Source organism: Neovison vison, chromosome 4, assembly GCF_020171115.1.
Source record: "Neovison vison isolate M4711 chromosome 4, ASM_NN_V1, whole genome shotgun sequence".
Classification (NCBI taxonomy): Eukaryota; Metazoa; Chordata; class Mammalia; order Carnivora; family Mustelidae; genus Neogale; species Neogale vison.
The window spans coordinates 28,906,891-28,926,956 of NC_058094.1; the positions used below are offsets into that span (position 1 = coordinate 28,906,891).

Here is a 20,066-nt window from a genome sequence, read left to right on the forward strand (position 1 = left end):
ACTGAAAGTCTTCCACATGCTCTATCTAAAGTCTTGCTGCAAAGCTTCCCTCTGCCAAAACCAGGCCAAAATGTTTTTATTTTTCTCAGGCATTTTTCTGGAAATTTAAAACACTCTACACTGTTTTGGGTAGGTCAATCAGGATTTCTGTCATTTCCTCTCTGAAATAGTTTCCTCATGGTGTCCTATTAAAATTTTTTTGTCATTGATAATTTCTTTATACTAACATAATAAAAACCATAATTATACATATTGTAATTATAAATCCATGGATTCCACAGGACAAATTGAGCTAGCAGCAGCAGGAAACAGGAGGCATACTCAAAGGGTTTAACCAAAGTGGGCTTTATAAATAAATCTGTTTAACATGTGCTTGGTCCACATGTAGTTTGGCACATGGTAACATTAGACATGAATAACCAAGGGGCATCTACTTGGCTTCAGTCTTCTTAGAGTCTTGGAGTAAATGTGAAGGAAAAGTATTTTACATAGAATTTCGGGAAGTACTATTACTTTCATCTGGACTAGGAGTCTGCTTCCAACTGTGACCATGGAGTTAAAAGGGAGGAGGAGAAGAGAAGGGAAGGGGAGGGAAAGGGAAAAGGAGCCTTAAACAAGACTTGTTGAAAAAATGACCACTTTTTCAGTGCCACACAGAGGAAAATACTGCAGGTGTCCCAGGTTACCAGATGACTCCCTGGTCCATGAACCTTTGTTGCCTTTGCTCTGAGGCTTACTTTGCATAACTTAAAGTTTGTTCTCTCTAGTAGGAAAATCAATGGCCCTACACTTTCCAAACTAGATATCTGGTTAGTGTTGATCTCATGGGATGAAACTGGCGAATACCCTGAATTTCTCTGATAACACACTGATTTTCTTGCTTTGACAGGCTTGCCAGCCTATAGGATATTTATCTAGCTCCGTTTGCTTATTTATAAGCTCCACTGGTATGGGCGCTGGGCATAATGTCTGTGGGCTGGTTCAGGGCCAAGATGCAGTTTAACCAATGAAAGATCATGTCTTATTCCCATTGTTTCTCTCTCAATATAAAGCACAATACTAGACAGTTAAGAGATGTTGGGGGAACACCAGTTTATGTCATGATTTAGATGCTGTTTTCAAGGTGCCACAAGTTAAAGGTTTATTTAGGTGTTACCTTCTCAAACCCTTCCCCTGGAGATACTAGCCGTAAATATTGATGATTTGTAAAGCACACACTCCAGGTTAAAAAAAAAAAAAAGAGTTGCTGCTGCCTTCCCTAAAGTGCCACAATTCTAGATAATTTCAGGTCCCAATTTTTAACCAGACCCTAACACTTAATTCTTGACATTATTAAAAGCATGGCTTATACATATTCTTTCTCATTTAACTCTGGCTAAATGATAATAGAACCAACAAAACACATTTGCTTTCTATTTACTTAAATTATAATTTTGACAGTGTTTCTCAATACTGGAAATCATTTGATTTTGTCCTGTTGAGTCTGAGTGTTTTCAAGAAAAATTGCTTTTCAGGTTAGAGACTCTGAAGCATGGACTTTTTATTTATTTGGGCCATCTCTCTTTCAAAAGAATTAATTTATGGAAGTGACTCATAAGGAAATAATTTTGAAGGCAATGGGTAATTTCGAATGATTAGACCTCGTTTGCTTGGGATTATCTGCTTTGGGATCAGAATCAAGAAGGAGGACCTCCTGAGGCGATGTGCAGGCCTGTTGAGCCTTGTAAGACCTTGTAAGAGTGCTGGAAACTGAGTAATTAGCAGCTTTGCACCTTTGGAGGGGAGCTAGGCTTTTTTTGGGGGTTGCAGCATGGGACATGCAAATGTCACAGAAAGGCAGGGACAGTAAGTGATGAAAGAGCTGACCCATAGCAGCCAGGAGGGGTTCTCAGCCCTCTCCTTCATGGCCAAAGTTTCTTCCGGAGTTTGGTAATAACAGGGAACTTGAAAGAGAACAGCCAAGGCAGAAAGCATGAGCAGTACACTAAAAACTACTCCCTTCCAGAAATGCACCATTAAGGTCCTGTGTATACTAATAAGTCCAATAGTCCAAAAAAAAAAAAAAGAATATTCAGAGAAATGAATCATCTTACCAGTGCCAAGTTCACTTTGTTCCAGAAACTGGGGCTATTTCATAATAAAATCTGAAATGGAAGCCAAAAATGAAGCAAAGGCCATGATTTTTTTTTTTTTTAGATGGATTCTAGTCATCTTTATTCAGGCAACCAGTATATTTTATTCATGCCTAGTTCTGTTTCTGTCTTTATTAAAGCTGTGGAGTTTGAGAGAGCCTTTCACAGATGGCAAATTATTTTTGTTCCTTTAATACTCATTAAAGTGTGATAGTCTTAAAAATTATTAGTACTAATAGTCTGTATTTCTTTTTTTTTTTTTGTCTAATGAGTTACTAAAGTAGCTCCACCATCAAAATATTTCTGTATAAAAATGAATTATTTAGTAATGAGTATTTGCCACTAATTGACTCTTTGGAGGAGACATACTTTTAGGTAATATTGATTTACCTTAAATTCCCATACAATTCTCTTACTCAAAGTATACATGAATTAACGAAGCATTATGAATATTTAATAAATATGAAAGCATTTATAGGAGTCAGCAGAATAACTTTCCTGTTTGTCTCATAAGCACCTACTCAGGTCACTTCGTATCATGCATCTTAGCTTATAATAATGATCATAGTAATAATCTGTAACTTGAAAGTTAAGGGGATATTTGTAATTTGAATATCATTTTCATTTTACCATTTATCCCACCCAGCAAGATACTGGATTGATATATTTTGGAGAGGGTATGTATGCTAATAAAACAGGATGCATAATAAAAAAAAACCCTTTTTGTCTGCTCTTTTGAACTCCAAAAGCCAGATTTCTTACCTATTAAACTCTCTTACCCGGTTGATAGGGCAACTGTCGAAAACTGGGTGTGGTCAATAATAGTCAAGTAATTTTTTTTTTTTCTAACACAAACAACTCTGAAGTGTTCCCAGTGATGCCCCCGAATTGTCTGGTGAACTTTTTGTTACTTAACTGCACAAAAAATATATGGACAGTTTTGACCCAAAAGTATACTGCCTAAAATGTTGAAATGGACAAACCTTTAAGTGTTGACAACATGAAAGTTACAGAAGTATTTGTGGTCCAAAAACTTCAGAAGGTTTTGCCTTAAGATAGGTTTCATGATAGCTGCTATTTTCTTTGTAAACAAAATTGACCAACATATGGAAAATAAAAGGAGGGGCATCTGCAAGCGTCAGTCCAGGTCCTCATAAGCAGAGTACATGTGTGTGAGTACGCGTGTGCATGGCTTCTCTCTGCCCTTGTTGATTTCCTTCTCCTCATTAATCACTTACTGATTCCTGTCTTCCAGATGACACGGGCTGTCCTAGCAGCCAGTCCGTGTCTCCCGTGAAGACGCCTTCAGATACTGGAAATAGCCCTATTGGTTTTTGCCCTGGAAGTGATGAAGACTTTTCCAGAAAGAAATGCACAGTTGGAATGGTTGGTGAAGGAAGCATCCAGTCATCTCGATATAAGAAGGAACCAAAGTCAGGCCTTGTAAAGCCAGGTAAATGCATTTACTTTTCATGTTTTTCTCAGAACAGTATGACTGGAGTGATTTCACATTTGAAATGAAACACCTGTACACCAGGACAGGGAATACCATATTATTGGTTGCTGTACCAGTACCCAAAAACATCTCCCTTTTTTAGGGAGGTAGGGCAAAAAGTGGAATATTTTCTGTATTGATTGTTGATAATTGAGTAAGTATAGGGGCATACGTGCATTACAGAGGCATGGGAAGAAGGAGCAAAGTTGGAGACATGTAAACTGAATGGTCTAACAGACATTTAAACTATTAAATTCTAACATAAATTTTACTAAGAAATTACTTGATACTGTCTAAAGTGCCCACAGATTATGAGAAGAACAGGTTATCTTGATAGAAAGCTATAGGGCTGGGCAGACTGACTAACCTAGTTATTTTATTTGCTTTTAAAGAATTAAATATGAGTCCGATGTTACATATATAATATAGATGTTCCACAGTCACAAAACATGAGGTGAAATGGAGATTTTTATTGCAATGAGTAAGGGAAATGGAGATTTTTATTGCAATGGATAAGATACCATAAATGCCAGAAAAGGTCGAGTCTCAGAATTTGCAATATGTAAATAAAGAATTTTTTTATATCGCAGAAATATGTGCAATATATGAATAAGTGTAGTTTCAATAAAACTAAAGTTATAACTTTAAAAGCCCTAGGTGTTGGCATTGAAAGACAGCTTATATATTGCATTATTTTCTTCAAAATCCAAGTTAATGCTGTGCGTATTTATGAGCCTGTAAAGACAGATCAGTGACTTGCATGAGTTCTCATTCGTTATGTTTTTCTTCTCTTTTTTTTTTTTTTTTTTTTTTTGGTGATGACATTATTGTGCAAGGAGAAATAAAAGCTTTTTTCAGTGGAGCCAAGGCTTGGTCCTATGCCCTCTTCCATCTCTGTCTGCTTTTGTTCTCCTGAATAATTGATTTGCACAGCATATCTTAATGAATTATTTTTCATCTTGCTTTTGGTCAACCAAAGACCATGTTGTCTTGTTTCAGGGAAAAATTTAAACTTTGTGAAAAGGAAATCCCCTCTTTGCTAGGCAACTGATAAATGGTAGTCATGATGAGTTTGTTAACAGTCCTTTGCTTTGAGATAATATGGAAAAGAAAGGGAGTGATACACAGTGGGGAAGGGAAGACAGCATATAAAAGAGAAAGATGGTTATTGTAAAGAGGATGTTGGCTACCTTCAAGACTTAAGACAGAGACAATGGGTTAAAGAATGTCATGAGATTAGAGCCAACAAATAAACTATTACCTCGTGTACCCAGAAGGAGAACCTCCCTCCCCCCTCCAGCCCAGTGGTTCTTTTTTATTTTATTTTGTTTTTTAAAGATTTTATTTATTTACTTGACAGAGATCACAAGTAGGCAGAGAGGCAGGCAGAGAGAGAGAGGAAGGGAAGCAGGTTCCCCGTTGAGCAGAGAGCCAGATGGGGGGCTCGATCCCAGAGCCCTGGATCATGATCATGATCATCCCAGGATCATGACCTGAGCCTAAGGCAGAGGCTTTAACCCACTGAGCCACCCAGGCATCCCGAGTGGTTCTTTTTAAAGTTGAGATACAATTCATATACCATAAAATTCACCCTTTTAAAGTATACAATTTGCTGGTTTGTAGATTATTCAAAAGTGAGTATTAAAAGGGAGTTACGATTCAAGGTGATGCAAACATCAGCACTATCTAATTTCAGAACACTTTTATCATCCGCCAAAAGAAGCCCCTGCCCATTGCGCCTCTCCAGTCTCCCTTACCCTCTGGCCCATGGCAACCACTAACCTACTCTGTCTCTGTGGACCTGCCCGTTGTGGGCATCCTGTAAACATGGAATCATACAACGTATGGCCTTCCGCGTTTGGCCTTTTCCAGCTTACATGTTTTCAGAGTTTATCCACCTAGCATGCATTCGAATTTCATTCATTTTTATGGCTCAGTGATATTCCATTGCATGGCTGTACCGCACATTAAAATGGATTCTTTTTTGAACAATTTTAGGTTTACAGGAAAACTGAATGGAGAGTACAGAGTTCTCACATACCTCTCCACCCCTGCCACCTCCAGCTTTTTCTTTATTAACATCTTGTTTTGGTGTGGTTATACCCCCATTTTGTTTATCCATTCACAGATGAGGAACATTTGTGTTGTTTCTGCTTCTTGGCTCTTCTGAGTAATGACACTATGAGCATCCATGGCAAAGTCTTTCATGAATCTGCTTTCAGTTCACTTGGATATATATCTAGGAAAGAGATTGCTGAGTCATACGGTGACCATGTTGAACTCTTTAAGGAACTGCCAGACCTTTCCAAAATGACTGTACCATTTTACATTCCCACCAGCAATGTATGAGGGTTCCACTTCCTCCACATCCTTGTTGATGGCTATTCCTGGCTTTTTTATTATACTTATTCTCATGAGTGTGAAGTGGTATTTCATCGTGCTTTTGATTTACATTTCCTCGATGGCTGAGGACAATGAGCATCTTTTCCTGTACTTATGGGCCATTTGTACATGTTCTTTGGAAAAATCTCACTTTTCTTTTAACCTGAGAGTACTCAACTGCAGAATCTGTTTCTTTAACATATGGGATGTATTTAAGAGCAGGAGTCTTGTCATCCTTTTTTTCTATTCCTAACACAGAGTCCAGTGCATTGTGGGGGCTTGATGGCAAAGGTAGGCTATGAGATTGAAAAAATAAAATGGTGCCGGAAAGAATGCCAGCTTCATGAGTTGCAAAGCAAAAGTGATTTCACTGTGCAGGTATAGTAGGGTTTGAATGCAACTTAAAATTATTTCATTTTGGTTTCCCACCCACCACCTTATTCTGAAAACTTTTTACAGTGGTGACAATACAAGGAAACAGGGACATAGGAGACAGGTATGGTGCAGCAAGAACAAACTCAAGATTAAATGGGAATTTCGATTATCATTGCCCATCCTTGTTTCAATAATCGTAAGAGGAATAATCATATGTTAACATAAGACTTAAAACCCTATGTGTTGTGTGCAGAAATCACACTGAGCAAGTCCTTAATCCTATAGTAGGTACTCAACTAGCTAAGGATCAACCACTTGACTTCCTGAGAATGTTTAAGGCCCTCAGTCCTCCTGAAGAAAATGTAGACCAAAAAAAAAAAAAGGAGGGAGGGGAGAAAGAAAGAAGGAAGAATGGGAAAAATGGATGAAAGCTAGAACAGTTCTTCATGTTGTTGGGGTTTTTTTATTTTTTTTTAAAGATTTTATTTATTTATTTGAAAGAGAGAAATCACAAGTAGGCAGAGAGGCTGAGGAAGGGAAGCAGGCTCCCTGCTGAGCAGAGAGCCCAATGCAGGACTCGATCCCAGGACCCTGAGATCATGACCTGAGCCGAAGGCAGAGGCTTAACCCACTGAGCCACCCAGGCGCCCCTTCATGTTGTTTTAATTCATGGATCCTTTGAGAATCATGAAGGCCGTGAACCCATACTCTGGAAAAATACCTCTATGCACAAAATACCACTTACTATTTCTGAGGTTCCTCGGACCTCCTTTATTAGCAATTATGGATCCTAACATAATGACCCTTGCCCAGAGGCAGAACCTGAAACACTACTTTGGTCAAACACCAACTTTTGTCACCAGAATTCTGATTTCCTCGCTCATGAGCAGACATTATCACCTAAGCAGTCTTTACCTCGTGGTGCTTTTATTTATTTGCCTTTAACCAAGGTCGAAGGAATCCCTAAAGCTTCTTTCTTAGTTGCCTAAAATTCCTGACGCCATCAATGAAAAAGTTGCTTGCGCTTCTGAGGGGACCCAATTCTGTACAGCAAGCTCTTTATAGAAAAATCTGCACCGTGACCTATAGTTCTCTGAACTTGCAGCAGAATAAACCTGTCAGTCTCATAAATATGAGGAGAGGAAATGCTGGAAACGAGGCCCCTGGATGACTCCACAATTTGTAAAATGCAGAGACATCATCTGCTAAACCACAAGGCACAGATTAAAATGTTCTCCCTCCTCCCCAACCCCAAGTGACCATCTCCACTCAGCCCAAACCGATCCTGCGCTCTCCATGTGCGCTCTACTTTTTTAAAATAAATCAACTCATTAGAACCAATACCAATTTATTAAAATAGCAAGCAATTAGTGTCGCTCCTATGGACGTTCTGGGCCTCTTTAACGTTAAATCACCCAGGCCCATTTAATTTTAGGTCCGTTGTTCTAGATTCTGGAAAACTGCTCTTCACCTCAAAAAGGAGTTCCTGACATGCCCTTTCAGTCATTCAGATAGAGCGAAGAATGCTCACTGAGATCTGGTGCAGGAGAAGGGAGATCTGTCACAGGATGCTGGGGGCATCTTAGAGAGGTGGACCGAACGAGCCTGCACCTTGCCAGCTGGGCACTGTGCGCACACAGCATGCCCCCTTCCTTCCTCAGGCCGGGCTTGCTCAGGAACTTCTTGGAGGCAGTGAGCCTTCTGTCACTTTGGCTTCCATCACTTAGTGCCTAGGCAGGCTTAATTAAAAATTGCCACCAAAGCGCAAAAGAAAACATCCCCACGGTCCAGCTGGATAATGGCTTTGCAAGTCCGTGGTTTCCTTTTATCTGCAAGTCAATTCAGCAAACACTCAAGACCGAATCTCCAGAGCCTGATACAGTGCCTGTCATAAAGTCGGTGTCCAATAAATACTTAAATGAAAAATACAGTGTACACCCTGTGCAAGGAATTATGTTTGGCGTGGGAAGAGCGTCAGAAGGATAGGGCAAAGAAGACCTCAGGGTCATCCCTGCACCTAGGGAGCTTATAGCTGAAGGCAGAGTACCGTGCGATAAACCTGGCCTATAGCGCCCATGGGAAAGAAGGGAACGAAGGCATTCTGTCTGTGAGCTCTGAGGGGCTCCCAGGGGCTCTTCTCAAGTTTGGTCTGCAGCCTTCCTGACCTTTCCACCCAAAACCGCAAGGCCTGATTGCATTACTGCTCCAGTACATTAAATGACATTCCAGGGGCTCCTAAAATGCCGATCTACTACTTGTCTTAGTCCAAGGAAGAAAGAGACCTGCTGTCATTATTTTACGAAAAGAAATAATAAATCCTTCCTCCACCAGGCTTGGTGGAGAGCTGGGGAAACAATTACATGATTTAAACAAATAATCAGAAGACAAGAAAGGGAGGGAAAAAAAAAAAAAACACCAGCTGATCGAGGAGATAGATAAAGAGCAAATGGTTAGGGTCATTATAATTTAAAAGAAATCCACTTTTAGAAACCAAAATGTTGAAATTTGCATTTGAAACATGTCACTGGGTGCCATCAGCGTTCCAACTAAGGTAGTATTCCCTTGTCATCTGACACCCCCAGGGCTATGGAAATTGGAGACCTGACCAGATGAACTCTAATAACCTCACAACAATAACAGAGGCCTGGTTGCTTTAAAAAAGACTATTTCCCACATTCAGAAGCATCTGCTGGAAAGCTCAGAAGGCACCAACCAGGTTCCCTAAGCAGAGAGAAGCTCTTTCTCCCACGTCGGATAGCTACAGATGTTCCTGGGCTTATCACAAACCTTTCATTTCAAAGTTAGTCCTGGGAGATAAAAGAGAGCTAGACCAGGTGGTGGGTATTATAGAGGGCACAGCTTGCATGGAGCACTGGGTGTGGTGAAAAAATAATGAATAATGTTTTTTCTGAAAATAAATAAATTGGGGGAAAAAAAAAACATTTAAAAAAAAATAAAAAAAAAAAAAGAGAGCTAGACAACTTACCTGAGAGAAGCCATTCTTAAAATAACGTGAGAGCTACCTGGAGGGGAGTTGAGAGCCGAGACGTGCACAGCTTCCCCGCCAGGTTACCCGGCTCGGCTTGTCCTTGGGGAAAGAAAGTGTGTGTCAGGGTTGGGAGCCCGGGGTCCAACCTACTGGGTTCAAGCCTTCAAGCCACCACTTCATAACCAGGCGTTCTTCAGCTGCTTATTATCTTCCCGAAACCTCTTGTTCAGGATCTGTAAAACGGGTTGTTTTGAAGATTAAATAGACTAATGAATGGGAAGTGCCCATCGTTAGACCCGCCACAAAATAATTCCTCGGTAAATGTTCATAGTGGTCCTTTGTAGCTTCTAAAATGCATGTCACAAATTCCATGCACTTTCTTTAGGAGAAAACCCTTTAAAAGTCTCCTCTAGAGCCTGTGTTTATTTAAAACAGCATTCTAGCTTGTCCTGGGCTCCTAGTTCAAATAAAATGGGAGCAGTGTTTCCTCTAGGAGGACACTGACCACAGTATGAAATGACAGCTGATGCCTTGACAACAAAGAGATGGGAAAATATGAAAGAGCAGACAAAAGACCGGTTAAAAAGCTCGGTGGCCTCTTAAGGGTTTAAGTGCTTTGTAGCACTGTGCAAAGTAGTTAATGTTCTAGAAACACAGTGAGTCATTGTGATGGTGGAGTCCGCAGAAAATGATGTGTCTGAGGGCAGAAAAATGTCTCAAGCATTTTAGAAATATTTTCATAGAGTGGAAAAAATTAAAACTTTAGTGCTAGAAGATTTTGGTTCTAAGGAAACTTCCAGCCTTCTTAGCAAAGCGTTGTTTTTCTAATAGCTTATAGTTCCAGTCAAAGGTCTTGCAGCAACAAAGCCCAGCCTCATATAAAGACTTCGATCTACTTTAGATACTGAAAATGTTACGAAAGTATCTGGAAGGATATATTAGATGTAATTGTAGGGCTTGAATAACTGTCTGAAATTGGATTTTAAAATTATTGGCTGGAGGCGGCTGGCTGGCTCACGCAGTAGAGCATGAGACTCTTGATCTCAGGGTTGTGAGTTCGAGCCCCAGGCTGGGCATAGAGATTACTTACAAAAATAATATCTTTTAAAAATGTATTTTTTAGCTAACATTTATGGAGCAATGACAGTCCCCGGCAAAAGTCTAAGCATGTTACTCTTTAATCCTAACATCCATAGGAGAAAAAGATACTGTTGTCCCCTGTGTTGCAGATGGAGAAACTGAAGCCCAGAGAAGTTAAGCAACTTATCCAAGGTGGCACAGCTTGTAGGTAGATTTTAAACAGGGCAGTCTTGCTACTAACTCTTAACCACTGCACTGGTTGTAAGGCCTGCCTTCAAAGGAATCATTTAATTACAATAAGAGAGCTTGACTATTGAGCAAGATTGTGTTGAATAAGATAGAAATTATTTTTCTTTAATGTCTGTAAAGCCCTAAAAATTCTTATTAATTTTCATAAATTAGCTGATATAGCCCGAATGTAGATTATGCTGGCTATTGCTGATAACAGATTCAATGAACCTCAGTGTAACTTCAATAAAGTCCACAGAACTGAACACATAAGACCGGGTGCAGATCAGTAAACTCTGAGGATATGAACATCAGAGGAATGTTCAGGTCTCCAGTGTTCTCCACTTCATCATCCTCTCGTCCTTTCCTACGTGTCAAGATGTTTATTGTGCTGCCCTGCATATCATGAATACTTTCCTAAGCACAGATCATTACACTTTGCCAACGTAGCAAGAGCTTTAGTGTTTATACTGAAATGGGTCTCTGAACCTTTCTTTCACCCTGAGAGAAAGAATGCTCACCCAGGCTACTGCAGAGAATGTTTTGTGGTGGACTCTTGTACGATCGATCACTTCTCCCCAGCAGAGACCAGACCAGTAAAATAAAGCTTAAATGGGATGAGTGTTTATCTTTACGGCAGGGCTACGTATCTACTCCGAGCATTTCTCCCATCTGTGCTTTTGACGGTGCACCCGATCAGTGTAATGGTGCCAAATGGTCCGTTAATGGTTTCCCCCTAAGAATTAGTGAATTATAATCCTCTTCTTCCCAAAGGTGACTGCCATCCAAATCGTGGGTCTGTAGGATTTATTTCATGTACCGTTCTAGCCACTGGTTTGGGGGCCTGCCAAATGCTTACTAAGTGCTCTAACGTGTTGAGAACGAAGCATTACTGGTCTCCCATACATGGTAGACGACCAGCAGACCACACACCCACAGCGGAACATAGTTACCCACTGCCAGCATAAGAGAAATAAACCTAGAAACTTATTCTGTACATAAACTTGGAAACTGAGTTATAAATCATGCAGATATATGCTTTAGATGGGACCTTTTTTTGTGCTAATTGGGGTGAGTTTATTGAAGAGACTGTCTGCATGCAAAGGGCATAATTAAGGGGATCCAACAAGGCATGGTCAAATGCTTGGCACCGGCAGGAGCTTGGAGACATTCCCACATCCCGGAGGGCGGAGGACAGGGTAGAGTTACCCGGAAGCCAGAGGGAGAGAACTCTGAGGCCACATGTGGAGCAGCTGTGCACTTTGGTAGAGGAATGAAGCCAAAGGATAGGAAAAGAGCCAGAGGGGTAAATACCCTGCTCTCTCTGTCTTCTCTGCTGGTATGATTTGTTGTGTGATGTTTTGGTGTACGGCACGGTTACTGGTAAAAAGTTATGTGCTGAACTACGTAGTATGTTCGTGTGGGTAACATACTTTTATCCCCTAAGCTTGTAGCTTATCTGAGAGCCAAGGCTGCAAGTCATGGTTAACCGAGGTAACCCTTCAGGAACCTGGCTGCAGTGAGCTTATACTTGGAGATGCAGGGACTAGAACGTGTATGGCATTGCAGAAAGTGATGTCTATGTCAGTCTAAGTAAAGAAAAGGAAGGATTTCCTCACTTTATTACACATAAGGGGTTTCTGTTAAACCGAGGCTTGAATCCTGGCTGTACATTGACCAGCATTCATTCATTCATTCATTCATTCAGTCAGTCAGTCATTCAATGAACAGTTATTAAGCATTTACTCTGTGCTGATGCTGTTGCTCTGGACATGAAGGATACAGGGAAGAAACAGACAAGATTCCTGTTCTCATGGAGTCTGCCTCTAACATGGGGAGATGGCTGATACACAGGCAGACAAACAAGAGGAGTTCAGATACTGACAAGCAAAGCCAGGAAATGCTATATAGACAGTGACTGAGTGGGGATGAGGCAAGGGTGTGTCTGGGGTGATGACTTTTGAGCTGAGAACGTAGCCATATTCCTTTATGTTTAGGGGAGGGTTAAAGGGCGGGGTAGGGCGGTGTGTTAGGAAGGTAAAGAGCAGTAGCAGGTGTCTGTATTGTTAGAGTACTGGAAAGTCATTGGAGAGTTCTTAAGAAGAGAGAACAATTTAAGGTAAATAGTCCAGATCCTTCTGGCTACTCTTTAGAGCTTGGATTATCAAGTGGTGCAACAGGAAGCTGGTCTACATTTAGATAGCTTAGCCTAGGAAGGAGTTAGCGGATACAGAGAAAAGTATAGGGATACAGTGTATATGACTGAATATAATGTCCCCCCACTTCCCTAATGAGAATAAAAAAGTTTTAGTTCATTTGTTAGCTCAAGTAAATCTTTGGAGATATGAATGAAATTGTATCTGATTTTTTTTTTAATTTGTTGTCTTCGTTAAATGTTCTTACTTATACTCTATTATTAATTTAGAAACATTGATTTTTTTAAAAGACATTTATTTGAGAGAAAGAGAGAGAAGAAAAGTGGTGGGATGAGGGGCAGAGGGGGAGGAGAGAATCCCAAGCAGACTCCCTCTGAGCACAGAGCCCGATGTGGGGCTCCATTCCAAGACCCCAAGATCGTGTCCTGAGCTGAAATCAAGAGTCAGATGCTTAACCTACTGAGACACCCAGGCGCCCCTAGAAACATTGATTTTTTTTTTTATTCATGGCTAATATAAAATCTTTTATTCAGTTGTTCTCCTCCCTAGAGCTACTCTGCAACTCCTCTGACTTTTCTAGAGCACATCATTTTCACCTTCACCCAATTCATTTGATAGGAAGCAATTTTGAATCGGTGTCTGGTGCTCTCGTTGGACATTTAAAAAAAAAAAAGATTTTTATTTATTTATTTGACAGAGATCACAAGTAGACAGAGAGGCAGGCAGAGAGAGAGAGAGAGAGGAGAGAGAGAGGGAAGCAGGCTCCCTGCTGAGCAGAGAGCCGGATGCGGGACTTGATCCCAGGACCTGATCCCAGGACCCTGATATCGTGATCTGAGCCGAAGACAGTGGCTTAATCCACTGAGCCACCCAGGCGCCCCTCATTGGACATTTTTTAAGCCTACAAGTATTGTGAGGGTATCTGTTAAGTTACTATTTAAAAAAAAAGAAAAAAAAGAAAAAAGACTCTAATATACAGAGGTTAAAACCAGACAGAGGTTTACTCAACCTCTCTTACTAAACAAAACCTAGGGATTTGGGTGACCCAGGCTGGGAGGCAGCTATGTCAGGTCGGCTGTCATCCACCAGGCAATGGGGAAGGGGAGAGGGACCAAGGGGCACTCAGTCATGTTAAGGTCAGGACACGGAAGTCATTTGCAATTATATCCCAGGACGTTTAGTCAAGTAGGCACCTGTGACAGCAGAAGAAGGAAGAATGAGGGTACATTGGAGGAAAACCTACAGGTTGTCATAGCACCTGAGGTACAGTATGGAGAGAGCTGATTTTTCTGTTTTCCTGTAGTTCTATGTGAGTATCTTTCACTATCCGAAGCTGCTTGGTTCTTGAATTCAGTTAGCAAAGGGGATGGGGTTTTTCTGACCTGTACAATTTAACCACTGACTATGTTGCTATTTAAAGTGTTCTTTAAAGAGTCTGAGGAATTACAAAATCTTTTTTTTTTTAATTTCTTGGTCTCCTTGCTTTTAAACTATACCATCAGTTGACCTCCAGAGGCACCCAAAACTAGCACAGACTGAGGTCAATTCAGACTGATGTGTCTTCTTCAAATGGCACTTTTTGTTCAAAGAAGGTAATTATGAGCAAAAGCTCTGTAATCAGAGGCTTTGGAAAGACTCTAATATATGGGGTTTCTTTTTTTCTGAGAGGTAAATTGTGGGAGGAGGGTTACATCACCTTATATTTAGACACTGAATAGGGTGGACCAGGCCACTTGCAGAGCTGTGGGGGAAGGGAAGTTCCAGGGCAGAAGGGTTTCTTTTATAACATAAAAAAAAAAAAATCTTCTCTTTTTCTTTGTAATGTGGAAGAATAACTAATAATTAGCTTTTGCAGGTTACTGTGAGAATCACAAAGTGTGTTGGTTATATAGCAGAGCAAATGCATACTGTACGCATGAAGAGGTCACCGCATGTCATATATCTTTGCAAAAATCGTTGTTAGTACGATGTTTGCAGTGATGGTATTTGCCTGGCATACACCATATGGTCCATAAATGATCACTGGTGTCATTGCTATTAAATAAAAAGTGGGGCAAGTTAACAGATAGCACAGTATTAATGCATTTGAGTGGCCACTCACCATCTCCTCTGCATTGGTCTGGTTTTATCAAAGATACCTCCTTTGTAAGAATTGTTCTGATATAATGGAGGGCTTTGGCGGAAGCTTAATACGTGTGTTTACTCTAAGCAAACCCATTTGGAAGGACTATGCTGAGGGCTGTCCCAGAGAGTCCTGGATTCCCTTTTCTCCCTTCAGAACAACAGATCTCTCCCGTTCCTCCCTCCTGGTCCGCTCTGTGAGTGGCCTTGCATTTTGAAATAGCTGGAATTCATGGAGTACACCATGCATTTTTTTTTTTTTTCAAAGCTTCACATGCTTGCCATTAAACTTCAGAATATGTGGGGTTTTGAGGTCATTTCTTCCTTGCCCACTGGAAGATAGTCATTACAGAAAGACTAAGTGTTTCGCTCCAGTGTTGTTAGCAGATTAGCCCTGACTGTTGTGTAGGCATTTCCTTCTATTTGACAATTTGGTATTTCTTTAAATGCTTTGTGTCCATTCATGAGGGCGATGGTTTCATTTGGAATGCTGCAGTCACCAGGGAGAAGCTCCTCTGCTCTTCCCTGATAGGCCAGCCATCCCTCTGCCTCCTGTTGCTATGGTGCCCAGCAGAGTAACTTCCTTGCCCTGCTCTGTCTCCATGGATACCCCACTCTGAGACTGTACTCCACGGAGAGATGAGCTGCTCACACTGTATTTCTGCACAAGACATACCCCAGCCTGTGGCGGGAGGCTGTTTGCAGAGGCAGTGTTTGCCATGAAAGTCTACGGAGCTTACCCTCTAAGTAAGTAGTATTAGTCACAGTAAGTAACTAATTATATCGAATCACAGAGGAGAGGCTCTTTCTGTATGGATGCGTGTGTAAAGTTCGTTGTGGCGGGCTAAAAATGTAGACTGAAAACAAATTTTCCACTCTGCCTCTCAGATATTCCAAAGGCAGAGTCTATACCTAAACTTTTAAACACACACACGTCTATTGTTTGAAATACCCCTTGTCATCTGTGAGTCTGTTTGTGCAATTTGAAGCCAAAACGAGAAAAATGGATCGTGGACTTTTGACATTCTAGAATTGCTCGTCTAACTCTGAGCATTGCACGCTGTATTTGTAAATGCAAAGCCGGGCCTTACTCAGTCGTGTGCTGTGGGAATAGATGAGCACAACCACAATTAATGCTAATTGGCCCCGCACATAGTTGCTATGGGCCTCTGTGTGGGCCGAGACGCGACGTATTTATTATCAAGAGAGAGCTTGCTCATGTGCTCGGGTCTGCCAGTTCATGGAAATTATTCAGAGCACATCTCTGTCCAGTTTTAATTTACTTTTCTCACATGGCATCCAGTAGAAATTCTGAAACTCTTCATGTTCATGGAATTGGGATGGGGAAGGGTGTTCTTTTTTTTTTTTTTTTTTCTTTTATTATTAACTGATTTGATCTAACACTTCCTCTTTACTCTACATTCCAAGAACATACGGGCTGGGTTTGCAATGTTGTAAAACACATGAGTCATCTTAAAGCAATTTTCATCTGGTGGGCAAATGATTAATGCCTGTGGTGTTAAAATTAATTAGTAGAAACAAAGACAGACAATACCTATGGTGAACCTAAATGTAGTTCAATAGCTTTGAAATTGTGTAAGATTTAGGTTTTTGGACTACCCACAGTAAATAACGGCATCTAGCAGCTCTACACAAAAACATAGCACGTGTTTTTTGGTATAAGAGAAATTCAGTTTCAATCACATACAAGAATGAGCACAGAATATTTTCCTAGGTTGTAAGTGTCTCTTATTTTCTGTACTTATGACTGACCATTCAGCAAAGGACAACTGTTAGTCATGCCTCAATTATAACTGCCCCAAATGGTGAGAAGGTGCCACCCTTTCAGGATGTGAAATGGACTGTGTGTGACTAGTCTGCACCTGACTTTGTCCTTGAGGTCAGGCTCTGGGTCATTGCCTTAATATTTTTTTAAAATATGACTTCCATCCTTCAAAGGAACAACAGACAAATAAGGAGGCATGAACTCTGTTGCAATCCTGGTTTTGGAGACATAGAAACAATGTTAATGAAACTTTTCCCAATGTTTTTTAGCCAGTTGGTAGCCGAAGACCCCATTTTCCCATTTCAGTGTGCATTCGATAAATTCTCCTGCCCATCTCTGCAGACCAGCGTAATGTAGGACTTTTTTGCCAGCCTCAGAATGTGTAAATCACCTCTCTATAACTGTTTCCTCATCTGTAGAGTGGGATAATAATAGTACCTATGACATAAAGCTGTTTTGAGAATTCAGTGACGTAATCGATGGCACATGACCTACCATCGTTGTATTACGTTGTGTTATGTTCCTATGAGCATGACCATTCTTGCAATCTGTGTGGTTAAGGAAGGTGATAGCTCAGAGCTTGCACAGTTCTGTAGTTTGGTTCCATTCAGGCTATCAGATTTTCTGTCCAATACTTACTACTAAGAACCCAACTGTGTGCTTGGTATTCTGATGGGAATTATGGCATTCGGTGTACATAATTATGTGCCTCACAAAATGTGAGACGTATATAATAGTTTTCTCTTTTCCAATGTGTGCCTTGCTCTTTTTGTTAAATGGCTATGTGTACATATAATCAAATGTTTGCCTATTCATTTTGCTGCTACTAATAGATGTGTAGCTTTCCACAATGGATATGTAAGATAAAAGGAATTAAATATCAGCATAAGTTGTTAGTATTTATCATAAATTAAAAATGTGAAAGTTAAAAATCTGGGTTCAGAGTTTAAGCTCACCTCCTTTCCTGAAAGGATTTCCGTTCAGAGGGCAGTAAATGACATACTTTGAAGAGAGACCAGTTTCATTAAGTTGAAAGTTTGGGGAGTGATGGGAGGAAGAGACGGGCATTGATTGATTAAGTATAAAAATAGGCCCCATGCTGGGATTTTTCCTTTTGCACTAATCCTGTGTGACATCTGAGCCAAAAAAAAAAAAAAAAAGTAAAAAGCCAATGCCCTATGCACAGAGCCTGCTGCTGCTGATTTTAAAAACGCACAAGGAATTAACCCAAATTACATTTTGCAACTTTATTTTTATTTTTATGTCATTTTCATTTTCCATTTCTTCTTTCTGGCATATCCTCTCTTTCCATCTGTTGGCCCTGGAAAGAACGTGGCATGTGGAACAAGGCTATACCAATTCATTGGAATGGAAAAAAGGGGAAGACATTTTTATGGTGTGATTTAAAACGAGCTCTCTGGAGTTGGGGAACTTGGGAATCCACGGATGTGCACATAGGTAGCTAAATATATGATGCTAAACATGATTTCATATGCAATATCACTCAGATAATGTAGCTAGAATAAGCTTTCTGTTGTCAGGCTTCAAGGCAAACAGTAAATCCTTAGCAACCTCCCCACCAGCACAGTGACCTTCTCTCTCTGTACTGTGCTGGTCTGTGACCAAAATAATGCCCCACTTTCTTTTCCATTGTTGTGGGTCATACAGTCACGTGCTCCGATGATGCAGTTGGTTGAATGCTCGGTCGGCTCTTGGGGCTGCAGGCATGAGTCGTGGCTCCCATCCTTTTGCTGACATCTGAGGAGCATTTGGAGCTCTCGGTTCTGTTTGCCGAGTCCTTTTTCAGCAGACAGAGTTTGGCAGTTTCAGAGGGAGGGATGCCTCTGTGTCTTGTGGGGCAGCAGCACTATTCAGGGGAACTGGATCTTCCTGAGGGTTTGGCTTCTTGCGCCCACCCCTGTGGCTGAGATAGGCAGGCTCCTCGGGCCGCTGCCAGGAAGATCTGATTTCTGCCGAGACTGTGGGCAGGCCTGACAGTTCCTGAGAGATGGAGGCTGGGCCTGAACCTGATACAGCCTGACATCCAATGCTTTCCCCCTCAGTTAACGGAAGAAGGGAAGGATCCAGGCCACAGGCTGAGAAGCTCTAGGGCGTACGGAGCCGTGGGTTAGGATCTGTCAGCGTCGTACCCTGCCAAGCCTCGCTTACCAGGGATAGCAGAGCAGTTTTGTCTGCATAAAGCTGGGGCATTCTTGAATTTTGGATGGGAGTCTCCAACTTCACATTTCCACCCCACCCTTCTCTCTTCGATCTCAGCCACCGCTTAAAAGAACCGAACCAGGAATGCTACTCCTTTGTTTTTTCAACAAGCAGTTACTGATAAGCCAGGAAATGAGCACGGTACTGGGATGTAACAGTAAACACGGGGGCCCCCTGTAACAAGTGTAACATGTTTCTGGGGGTAGTACAGCATCCCACCAGTTTACAGAGGAGGACCATGGAGCCCAGAATTTGGGGATCTGAAAGGCATCCCAGGGGAAGTAATGTGGTACTGCCACTTACAAAGGGGTAAACCAGGCTCTTAAATGCAAAGACAGTTTGGTATCGGAATTTCACAGGCCATGGTTGTCAATTTAAATGCTGTGTGCTCCCTTAGTGTTCTTTTATATTTCTATTGTTATGGTTACCATGTTGTATTTAATCATTGTTATTTTTTAAAGATTTTATTTATTTGACAGAGATCACAAGTAGGCAGAGAGTCAGGGGGGGCGGGGAGCAGGCTCCCCGCTGAGCAGAGAGCCTGATGCGGGGCTCCATCCCAGGACCCTGAGATCATGACCTGAGCCGAAGGCAGAGGCTTTAACCCACTGAGCCATCCAGGTGCCCCTAATCATTATTTTTTAAATGGCTCTTTTTTCTGCTGGGGTATGAGCCTTTCTAGAACATGAACAATGTTGGCTTTCCTTCTTTATCATTTTACTATCTTTTATTTTAAATTCATTATAGCTGCTTCCCTATTTCTTTTTAATATTACGTATACAATGTGACACATAAAAATATATATACAATACACACATAAGCCATTCACTGTAATAATAACCGTATAATAATAATAATAATAATAATAAATATTTGTGACCCACCTTCCACTTTCAGAATTGCCACCCCCAAAACTGCCTGCATTATCTCCCAGATCCCATTCTCCGCCTCCCCCAGAGATGACCGCGATAGTGAAATGCGTGTTTTATCATTTCCTTGCACTTTAAGGACAATCTTACTTACCATCTTAATTATATGTCCCTAAAAATATGTTGAAGACACAAGGGTAAACTTAAAAATCCTGGAGCCATGTTTTCTTTCC

General features: G+C 41.0%; 1 protein-coding gene across 6 annotated transcripts in view; it reads left to right on the forward strand.

Moving 5' to 3' along the window:
- Positions 1-20,066, forward strand: part of SYBU (syntabulin) — a 78,058-nt gene that overhangs the window by 25,914 nt on the left and 32,078 nt on the right. For all 6 annotated transcript variants that reach the window (XM_044245076.1, XM_044245073.1, XM_044245074.1 and 3 more), the window contains one exon: positions 3,388-3,585. In XM_044245076.1, the coding sequence (XP_044101011.1) occupies positions 3,388-3,585 (198 nt within the window). The remainder of the gene's footprint in view (positions 1-3,387; positions 3,586-20,066) is intronic.